The sequence below is a fragment of the Pongo abelii genome, chromosome X (genome assembly GCF_028885655.2).
Source record: "Pongo abelii isolate AG06213 chromosome X, NHGRI_mPonAbe1-v2.0_pri, whole genome shotgun sequence".
NCBI classification, from domain to species: domain Eukaryota; kingdom Metazoa; phylum Chordata; class Mammalia; order Primates; family Hominidae; genus Pongo; species Pongo abelii.
The window spans coordinates 108,990,760-109,002,425 of record NC_072008.2 but is presented as its reverse complement, the minus strand read 5'-3'; the positions used below and the strand labels follow the sequence as shown (position 1 = coordinate 109,002,425).

General features: G+C 42.0%; 1 protein-coding gene across 1 annotated transcript; it reads left to right on the top strand.

Annotated features, from left to right (window-relative positions):
* Window positions 1-249: 249 nt before the first annotated feature.
* On the top strand, window positions 250-3,402 carry TCEAL5 (transcription elongation factor A like 5). The gene is made up of 3 exons (XM_002831925.5): window positions 250-401; window positions 1,731-1,798; window positions 2,483-3,402. The coding sequence occupies exon 3, from the start codon at window positions 2,510-2,512 to the stop codon at window positions 3,128-3,130; it is 621 nt and encodes a 206-aa protein (XP_002831971.1). The 5' UTR covers window positions 250-401; window positions 1,731-1,798; window positions 2,483-2,509; the 3' UTR covers window positions 3,131-3,402.
* Window positions 3,403-11,666: the final 8,264 nt, after the last annotated feature.

The window sequence follows — 11,666 nt, the reverse complement described above, 5'->3', positions numbered from 1 at the left end:
CTAGAAGAAGGTGCGGTCCCTCCCTGATAACCACGGAAGAATAAATACATACCACACAGAGAAAGGGCCACATTTGACCTCTGGGATTAGCAAAGACCAAAATGAGTGACAGGGCCCCGTGCGGTGGGGCGAGAGAGAGAGAGCTAAGCCGGGGTTGGGTGTGCGGAGGGCTCTCAGACGGACAGACTAGTGAAGGGAAGAAGTGGGCTGGCTCCTGACGCACTTTCTGAGGGTGGGAGGGGAACTAGGGACCCGAGCCCACTGGTGACGTTTTTCTCACGTGATCTGAAGCCGACGTGTGCAGAAGTCCCTCTCCTCCAGGTACCAGATCCCTGTTTCCGTGGAGGAAGGCAGACTTCAGACAGAGGGACAGAGAAGGCAACTGCCCTACAGCCCTGCAGGTCGGTACAAGCCGGGGACCCCTGAGGTAGGGATGGTAATGCACATAGGCTACGGAGGATCGGATCTGCTTTCTAGATACCGCCCCGTTCCACCCCCATTCATTTTGGCGCAGAAATTTTTTTGTATTGGGCAAGAGGTATGGGTACCAGCTTTTATTTCCCTGGAGAAGTGCAGGCTTCTGGCAGAAGGAAATGTGAGAAAGAGTCATTTCCCCGAGATGGCTACGAACCCATCCACAGCCTGTGGATCCCTGTGATTGGGATGGCAGAGGGCAAAGACCAGAGCGGGTCCAGGACTGGATTCTCTCCACTCCTTTCCCGATGCTCACTCATTTGGTGCAAGAAATGGAGGGCTTGGTGGGGGGCGGGGAGGGGGGAGGGGGGCGGAACTCGAGAGAGGTCAAGGGTTGAGAATTGGGTACCAGTTGGGAACTCCTAGGAAGCCGGCGACCGGGCGATGTCTGATGGAGGAGGAGGAGGACCAGGGAAGAGAACAGCGACGAAACGGCGAGAAAACGGCCTGATCCCTGCAAGGCAGGGGGAGGCGGGCGCAGTCAGTGACCCCAGGCTGCGGAGGGCGGACCCTGCAACGGGTCCAGGCCTGAGTTCCCAGAGTCTTTTCTCCATCCTCCCTCCATTTTGGAGCCGGAAATGGTGGGCTAAGGGGGTCAGGGGAAGGAGGTGCTGTAGAAAAAGGGAGACAGAGGTTTGATCTGGGGATCAGCTCCCTATCCAGGAGGAGTGGCTTCTGAACTAGGAGGATTGAGATGAGGTAGCAGCAAGACCAAAAATGTTACCGGGTTTGGAAATAATTTGTCTCTTGCATTGCAGAAAAATGTGGGCTTTCTGTGTATGTGGGGAGGGAGGAGGTGGCAGGAGTGTTTTGGACATTTCTGCCCTGCCCCCTATCTCTGTCATCACCATTTTCAGAGAAGTGGTGGGCTCTGCTATTTGGCTACCCTAGGGTGAGGGATTTGGAATGTAGAGATCTGAGTGCAGCAGAACACTCTGTCTTCAGAACATCCTTGTCTCTAACCCCACTCATTTTCGTGCCAGAAAAGTGAGATAAGAATTTGGGAGGAAGATTCAGAAACATAGAAACGCTTTGGAAATAATCTTTCTCGCCTATTTCCCAGAAGTAGAACAATGGAGGCTCTTAAGAAGGAGCTGCATGCGGAGGGGGAATCAGAGAATGCAAGGAAAGGGCGAGGAGGTGATAGGAGCTGGGAAAGTTTTGACAAATAGGGTCCCAAAGAACCAGTGTCCAAGTTACCAGTCATTCACATTCTCAATTTCTCATTCACCCACCTGTTTCTTGTCTTTCTGCAGGTCTTCAGGTCTGTGGTTGTGGGCACTAACCCAGACAAGAAAAGGAAAGATCTGCAGTATCAGTGCAGGTCAGTGGGAGAGGGCTACTGCACCAGGACCCTTGGGAGTAGGAGTGACTTAAGCCAGAGCAGAAGTTGGGGAGGCCACTGCCTGCCACCCCTCCTCCAATCCTCCCTCTTGCAGTTTCGGGATACATGACTGCTGTCAAGACCCTAAGGGAATATGGTGATCTATGGCTGGTTAGGATAGAGGGGAGAATAAGAAAGTAAGAGAATGGAGGTGTAGCATCTGTGATGCCCCCAGAGGATATAAGAGTAGCCCTGGAATCTGAGAACTGGCTATGGTTCTGTTCTGTCTGCAGTTTTATAAGTCTTACAACTGCATGAAAGGGGAAAAAGAAGAAAACTAACCAGGATTTCTGCAGGTCTGTGTAAATTGGAACTACCCAGTTAAAATTGGTATGGGTAGGCATAGCCAAGGCCAGAGCAAAGTTTAAGGGCCAATATGCTCCTATGCATTTCTCAGCACATCCTTCTTAAATGTACGGAGAAGCACCTGTGGAAGTTTCTGTAAGGTTGGCTTGCGTGAACATGTGCAAAGTGAAAAGGAGAGGAAGGAATGTAAGGGTGGGAGTGCACCTGGAAGATGGGATAGGGTCAGGAAAACCCTAAGTTAAGAAATACAAGTACTATAAGGACCTGTGTTCAACCCCCAAAGCCCTCAGTGTCCTGTGTCTTCTTTTTGTCTCCTAGGAAAGGCAAAGAAGGGAACATCTCAACATGGAAAAGCTCTACAAAGAAAATGAAGGAAAGCCAGAGAATGAAAGAAACCTAGAAAGTGAGGGAAAGCCAGAAGATGAGGGAAGTACAGAAGATGAAGGAAAGTCAGACGAGGAAGAAAAACCGGACATGGAGGGGAAGACAGAATGCGAGGGAAAGCGACAGGATGAGGGAGAGCCAGATGATGAGGGACAACTGGAAGATGAGGGAAGCCAGGAAAAGCAGGGCAAGTCTGAAGGTGAGGGCAAGCCACAAAGTGAGGGCAAGCCAGCCTCCCAGGCAAAGCCAGAGAGCCAGCCGCGGGCCGCCGAAAAGCGCCCGGCTGAAGATTATGTGCCCCGGAAAGCAAAAAGAAAAACGGACAGGGGGACGGACGATTCCCCCAAGGACTCTCAGGAGGACTTACAAGAAAGGCATCTGAGCAGTGAGGAGGTGATGAGAGAATGTGGAGATGTGTCAAGGGCTCAGGAGGAGCTAAGGAAAAAACAGAAAATGGGTGGTTTTCATTGGATGCAAAGAGATGTACAGGATCCATTTGCCCCAAGGGGCCAACGGGGTGTGAGGGGAGTGAGGGGCGGAGGTAGGGGCCAGAAAGACTTAGAAGATGTTCCATATGTTTAATGTCTTTGGCCTTTAATTCTGATTTCTCTGATGGGAATATTGCCAGTCCTGCTTTTCCTGGCAGGCATTTGCCGGGCTATGTGCTTTAACCTTAAGCTGATACTTTCCTTTAGGTGTCACTCTTGTTACCAGCAGACTTTTGACCTACCTACAGTGCTCTGTCTTTTAGTAGAGAATTTTCACCCATGTGCATGGAATAAATGTTCATGGTACATTGTAAAATAACAATAAAAAAGAGTTTTCAGAACCATGTATACAGCATCAGCCCATTTCTGAAAAAAAAATGTTTACATAATATATCCATACATGGGGGACACTGCAATTGAGTAGACCAAAGAGAAATCATGAATTTCTTTGTGTGGTGGGACTGGAAATTATTCTTTTTCTCATCTGTACTTTTTTTTAAATCTAAAAAGCACAGGCTATTTTTGTTTTAAAGGAAGTAATAAAAGGTAAACAAAATAGGAAAATAGTAAATACTAGGCAATCAAAAGAACTATTCATTGATCATATGAAGGCAGTGGAGACACTTACAATTCTTGTTAGAACACAAAATGATAGATAAAACTCACATTACCCCTGGGACTTGAAGTTGGAGGAATCAACCTGGCAGTTACTACAGATTCATTGCTGTAAGAGACAGCCTTGTGTGAAATGGGGCCAAAACTTACCTCCCAGGGCTGTGGAGTAGATCAGATGTGACGCTTGAGTCTGTGACCTATGTTAGGCTGGCCCCTGCCCTCTCCCCTGCACTAACAGTACCAAGTCAGACAGTTGGTGAGGGTGTGGAGTGTTGCTAAGGGAGGTCTCACCTGTGCCTAAAAATAGGTACAGGAAGCTGAGAGATAGTTGCCACTTTCCCCTGGGTAACGCCACATCTGTTGGGCATTGTGCCCCCTCTCCAGGGTCCTGCACCCTCTAAGGGCCCAGTTGTTGCTGGTGGGCTAGAGTCTTCAAGGTAACAAAGCCCTTTAGATTCACCTGAAGTCCCTGGTGAATTGAATCCCCAATAGGTTCCCTTCTGAACTGTGGAGAATGTCCATCTTCTCTCTTTATAGTTATGTTAATACTGACATGAAATGTGGGAAAAATGCTTCATAAAATCTTAACAAATATATTATATTTGTCAGGCATTATAATTACCCCACTAGACTTGCCCTTTAAAGCAAAGAGTTTATCTTACTCATTTTGTTACTCCATAGCACATAATAGAAGCTTAAAAAGTAACTATGTTAATTATTGAGTCAGAAGGCCTCAGTTCTTGGCCCAGTTCTGCCCCTGATTGAATACATAGCCTTGAAACTGTAATGTTATTCTTTAGCAACTGAAACTTGCCACTTCAAAAGGAACACAGCAGGAGATGGATTATATCAAAATTCATTGCTAAATGATTTTAACGTTGGATATAGTAGTGTTTTTCAAAGTTTGCTACTTACTAGCAGACCTTCTGCATTGAAATCACCTAACTATCTTGTTGAAAATGCAGGATCCTGGCTCCCACCTCAGACCCAATGCGTCAGAATCGCTTCTGATTTGTCTCCACAATGTGTGTGTGTGTGTGTGTGTGTGCGTGTCTGCATGTGTCTTTTGCTTTTAGCTCCTTTTCATTTTTATCAAATAAATACACACACAAATTTTTAAAATCCTATAGTACAAGAGTTTTTTTAATTATTAAAAACTGCAGTTTTCCTTGCCATTCCACATTCCCACTCCCCAGAGGCTACTACCATAGGCAACTACATAAACATTTTTGTTTTATTTTGGCATTTACCTCCATCTTTCTGAATAATATGTATATGTTGCTATTTCTTTTTTAACAGCTTTATTAAAAGGTAATTCACATACCATAAAATTCACCCTTTTACAGTATACAATTCAGTGGTGTTTAGCATATTAGCAGACTTCTGAAGTCATTATCACTATCTGGTTCCAGGATATTTTCATCACCTTAAGAAGAAATCCCATATCCATTAGCACATAATGTCATGCCCACTCCCCTGTTCTCCTAGCATCTGGCAAGCACTGACCTCCCTTCTGTCTCTACGGATTTGCCTATCCTGGACATTTCATATTAATTGAATAATACAATATGTGGCCTCTTGTGTCTTGCTTCTTTCACTTGCCATAATATTTTCAAGGTTCATTCATGTTGTAACACGTATCATTACTAAACATTTGTATACATATTTTGTGTGTAGATATGTTTTTGATTCCCTTGTGTATACACCTAGGAGTGGAATTGCGAAGTAATGATAACTCTATATTTAAATTTTGAGGAACTTCCAAAACTGTTTTCCAAAGCAACTATGGTATTTGACAATCCCACCAGCAGTGTAGGAAGTTTCCAATTTCTCCATATCCTCACCAACACTCGTTATGGCCTGTATTTTTGATTAAAGCCATCTTAGTGGATATGAAGCGGCGTCATATTGTGGTTTTAATTGGCATTTTTCTAATTGCTAATGATGTTCATCATCTTTTCATGTGCTTATTGGCCATTCGCATTTCTTCTTTGGAGAAATACGTATTCAGATCTTTTGTCCCTTTCTAAATTGGATTGTTTTCTTATTGATGAGTTGTAAGAGTTCTTTGTTTATTCTGAACATAAGTCCCTTATCAGATATATGATTTGCAACTGCTATTTCTTGACTTGTTTATTTTTGTCATTAAGATTTTCTGATATGATAATGGAGTAATTCTTTCTTACCATCATAACCCCCTTGTCTATTGCCTACCCCCAATATAGCTTTACCACATACAATGTTTATTTTAGCAAGCATCCCAGTGACTCTGTTGCTTAACTTTGAGGACCATTTGTGTTTGTCAGGTTAGGCTAAGCTTATGCTGAGGTAGCTAACAGCCCCAAAACCTCAGTGGCTTAACACAACAAAGGTTTCTCAAACTTCATGAAGGTTGGGGATAGAGAAGCCCTGCTCCTTATAGTCTGTCAGGGGTCCATTGCAGCAAAGAAAGAGTGTATGAGGCTCTCACAGTCACTTTTCTACACTGTGGTCTAGAAGTGACAAAAATCGCCACTATTCATAGCCCACTTCTTCATATTTCTAGCTCCTTTAATTCTGACAAGATTTCTCAGAGAGCTGTTATTTATGCCCTCTATATAGGTGATTGATGTCTGAGAGAGCTGTTATTTATGCCCTCTATATAGGTGATTGAACTGAGGCTCAAAGAGGAAAATGATTTATTCAATGTTCCATACCAACAAAGAGAAGAGCCCAGATTGAAATCCAGGTTTATCTGGCTGTAATGCAATAATTCTTAACCAGTTTCCTTTCCTTTACTTTTTTTTTTTTTTAAGACAGTGTCTTGCTCTGTCACCCAGGCTGGAGTGGAGTGGTGGAATCTTGGCTCACTACAACCTCCGCCTCCTGGGTTCAAGCAATTCTCCTGCCTCAGCCTCCTGAGTAGCTGGGATTACAGACACATGCCACTGTGCCTGGCTAATTTTTGTATTTTTAGTAAAGACGGGGTTTCATCATGTTGGCCAGGCTGGTCTTGAACTCCTGACCTCAAGTGATCCACTCGCCTCGGCCTCCCGAACTGCTGGGATTTCAGGCGTGAGCCACTGCGCCCAGCCAGTTTCCTTTCCTAAACCAAGGATTTCATTTTCATTTTCACTTTATTGTCCAACCAGTCCTTTAGGATGTCAAAAAAGTGATAATGTTTCCTTGGATGACAAACCTAAAGAACAAGGCTCACAATGGCATTGCTGCCTCCATCATCAATGCCTTAGAAAGGCATTTTCACACCAATTCACAGCTGACTATACTGACCCCCAAATTGTGAACTGTTTCTGCAGTGAATGTGGGTATTCAGACAAATGGTAGCGTCCCTTGTATTTTGAATTGTAGGAACACATGCTCCTACAGGCAAGGTCTTTTTGCTTGGGGTTCCTTAAATTTTGGGGCCTGAGATGACTCGAACATCAGAAGCATTGTTCCAAGCAAACACAGAACTGAAATCACCACATAAACACCAAAACAGGTCTAGGCACAATCTAGGCTCTTCTGAGAGTCTGAGCAAAATAGGTTGGGATTATTTTTCCAACTACATACCTACCCAAACTGTTCTAGGGGCTGTTTCACCGCACTCTGAGAGAATAGTTCAACCTTCCTACCTTAACCCCAAATTATTTGGTCAAATTCAGATTGCAGCTGGCTGTGACAAGGACAAATGCTTTAAATTTTTTATGCTGTGAAGTTTTATATCCATTCCTACAAAAGTCTCCTACATACCCCAAAAGGAAAGAGGACAGGGAAAAAATGTGAAGCTTTATGACAGAAAAATGAAAGCAGTTATTAACACTGGAGACTATTGAATCTATCGCTAGTTCTTTCAAGCTGATAGAAAATGGCCAATGATGCTAAGCACAACCATATAATAGAGGATATGAACCTTACTTCTCCCTCACTTCTATCCCAAACCTAGGAAATGTTTTTGGGATAAGGAGAAAAATGTTTCTAAGAATAGACTCCAACTGCCTGTCTGCTACAAGCTCCTAGAGCAAAAGGGTATATGTTGTTTATGGGAACCAAAGGGAGCCTTAAATTGAATATACTATTTAAGCTGTAAAATGAACAAGACAATTGCCAGTTTCAGCTCCAAATGGAGAGCTGAAAATAATATAACTTGCACATTTACAATAGGGGAAAAAGTTGGATAAACTGCAATATAACATTTTTTCTTAAAACCACCAGAGAACTCAGGTCACAGGGCAAACAATTATCCTCAAATCTAGAGAAAGACACTTGGGGAGAGAAATAGTAGTAACCAAGCATTTCCTTACCTGAAATAGATACCATCAAATGCCACGTATGTCAGTTAAAGAAAATTGAGCTAGAAATTGTCAATGGATTTCTGAAGACTGAGTGAGGACCAGCATGAGAGTGTGTGAAGTCTCTGAGGGTCACAGACATAAAGGAACTTGCACCCTCCTTCAGGCTTAACTCTAGAAACTCCACTAGATGTTCCCAGGGAAGATCAGCGGGAATCCATAAAAGCTTGCCCTATAGTGCCAGCTAAGAGAGGGGAATAACAGTCCCTTGCTGACATTTCAACTAGATCCATCTCTCTTAGTAAACAAAAGTCTTAATCTGCAGGAAGAAGGACAACAAAACCCATATCATGAAGTTACTGGTGGAAATCCACTGCAGCTGAGGACAGCAAACAGGAAAACAAAAGCTATATGAAGGGGAGGGTGCAGGCATGTGTGCTAGGTCCAGCATTTACATGTGGAAGAGAAGCATGAACACGTGTGAAGTCTACACCACCAAAACTCAGGCTCTCAGTGCTTACCAAAGATGAAGACATGATCAGAACATCAGAGAATGCCCTTTCTGCTCCCCAGCACCATGCTAACAAATACTGAGTAAAAATATACTGAATGACAGCAAGGGACATATCCTTCCTAGGGAGCAGTAGAAAGGGAAAATGCAAAGCCAGGTGGAAAGAACTAGATATATATGGTAAACAAACTGTCAGACTCAGCAAACTCAGCCTAACTTCTGAGTAGATTTAAGCAAATCTTCCCCCTAAAACACAGCAGAAGGAAAGATATAGACATACCCAAGCATAAAATCTATTTACCTCAGTGATTACTGCCTTACACATAACCCACCTTTCAAGTACAAATTATGAAAAATACAAAAAGGCAAGAAAATAAAACATTCTGAACAGACAAATCAATCGTCAGAACTAGAATCAGATATGACACAGATTTTGGAACAATAAGACCAAAAATTTAAAATAACTATGATTGATGATCCACAGCCATGGCAACATGAGGTCTGAGGATATACTCCTCAGTGAAACTGGTGAAATAATATAACTATTTAAACTCTTTGGAAATGGTCCTAAGGGCAAATAAAGAAACATTTCTTCAAGAATATCTACTAAACTTAATAAGAACAATGAAATATGCGGCATTTGAACCAAGATTCTCTTCCTGTCTTCTCACTTCCAATTCAGCATGATGAAAACACTCCAGAAGGGTTCAGCCAAAAACACAGGTCTCTGTCCCACCAGCCCATACTTGGAGGGTCACAGTATTTTCCCCAGACAGACATAAGTTCTCTTCCTTCCTTGAGCTATCTGTTGCAGAAGCTAAATCCTGGAAGAGTGCAGCTGAGAGGTGAGGGCTTCCTTCTGCCCAGGCCCCACTCATTAGAAGGTGGCTTTACTTCCAGCATAACGTGCTGAGAATACTGGGGCACCAATTGCCTGGGAGGGGCAAGCTAAGAAGACATGAAGGTATTGCCCACTCACAGTCAAGTGCCCAGCTCCTAAAGCAGAAGTTCTATTCAGAGAGAATTGTGTCACCATTCCCATCCCCAGCTCCAGAGCCTTGTGTAAGAGTTTTTGGCCAGGGAGAGAGTCACACTTTAAAACTCAGAGCTCTAAATCTCTTTCCAAAAGAACTGATTTCATTTGTCACACAGTGTGGAGAAAATGAAGGCTAAGGTGCTATAAAAATGGAGGTTGTAGTGAAAAGCAATTAAGAGGAAGTTGGTAGATTCATGAAAGATGTAAGCTAAATGTTAGACCAGCTAATTTACCAGAGAGAACCAGGGAAAGACACATCTAAGTAGAGTGCTCTCGGGGTCAAAGCAAATCTCAAACACTCACCTCAAAAACTATCTCTGCAGGCCGGGCATGGTGGCTTATGCCTGTAATCCCAGCACTTTGGGAGGCCGAGGCGGGCAGATCACTTGAGGCCAGGAGTTCAAGACCAGCCTGGCCAACATAGCTAAACGCTGTCTCTACTGAAAATACAAAAATTAGCCAGGTGTGGTAACACACACTGTAATCCCAGCTACAGGGAAGGCTGAGGCACGAGAATCGCTTGAACCCGGGAGGCGGAGATTTCAGTGAGCCGAAATCGCACCATTGAACTCCAGCCTGGGCGACAGAGCAAGACTCTGTTTAAAAAAAAAAAAAAATGCTATCTCTGCAAAGAAGTCCAAATTTAATACCATGAACCTGTGGAGCATTCTATACCCTAGTGCATTGTCAAAAACCATAAAACAATCAACCAGCAATTAGTGTAGCTCAACAGCCAGGTGTATCCAGGGAAAGAGATGGTGAAAGACAAAATTGCAAAAACCCAGATTGACTGTGGACAAACTCAAGGCTGTGCCCTATGAAGAGTGATGTAAGAGGCTTTACACAGCAGGGGTGTGGGGGGAAATATATTCTATAAATACATACTTGCTTTCTTTTCTTTTTTCATCTTGCATACAAGACAAAATTATATAAAATAATAATGATGACAATGGTTGGATTTATAACATTTATACATTATAACATTTATAGACATAATATGAAAACAATAATACCACAAAAAGTGGGAAATGGGAATAGAGCTATATAGAAGTGAGGTTTCTATATCTCACTAGAATTAATTAGTATCAATCTGAAGTAGATTCTGATAAGTTAATATGTATATGCCAAATCCTAGGGAAGCCACTAAAAAAAATTCCAAAAAATATAATAAAAAAATATTAAATAAATTAAAATGCTTCCTCAAAACATATTCACTTAATGCAAGAAAAAAGCAAGAAAAAAGCAAAAGAGGAACAAGAAAGACAGAAGACATATGACAGACAAAAGGTAAGTTGGCAGACATAAATCCAATTGTATCAATAATAACATTAAATGTGAAGGATTAAACAATTCAAAGAAGAGACAGAGATTGTCAAAATGGATTTTTAAAAAGATCCAACTATATGCTGTCTACAGAAGACACACTTTAGGTTCAAAGACACAAATAAGTTGAAAGTAAAAGGATATATATATACACATACACACACACATATATATACACATGCACACACATATATATGTATATACTGTAAACAACAAAAATAAAGCTGGAGTAGATATACTATTATCTGACAAAATGGAATTTAAAATAAAAAATATTACTAGAGATAAAGAGTGGTATTTTATAGTGATAAGATGTATTTCATCAGAAATACGATGCAATCCATCAGAATATGCAATTAGCAACTGTGCCCCAAAATGAATGAAGCAAAAATGACAGAATTTACAGAAAAAAAATAGACAATTTATCCATAATAATTGGAGAGTTCAATATTCTACTTTGAATAATGAATAGAACAACTAAGCACAAGATTAAAAATAAAATTTGAACACTGAAAAAATACTGTAAGCTAACTATATCAATAGAATAAAAACAATCCACAGTGTTCTCCAAAAATGCAGAAAATAGTTCAACAAAATCCAACACCTGATTGCAACAACCATGCAACAAATTATGAATAGAAGAAAAGTTTCTCAACTTGATTAAGGGCATCTACAAAAATCCCACTACTAATATCATACTTAGTGGTGAAACATTGGATGTTTCCCCCTAAACTATGGAAAAAGACAAGAATATCTGCTCTTACGACTATTCAACATCATACCGGAGGTTCTAGACAGGGCAATTAGGTAAGAAATGGAAAGAAAAAGCATTCAGATAGGAAAAGAAGAAGAAAACATTTCTATTTGGAGATAA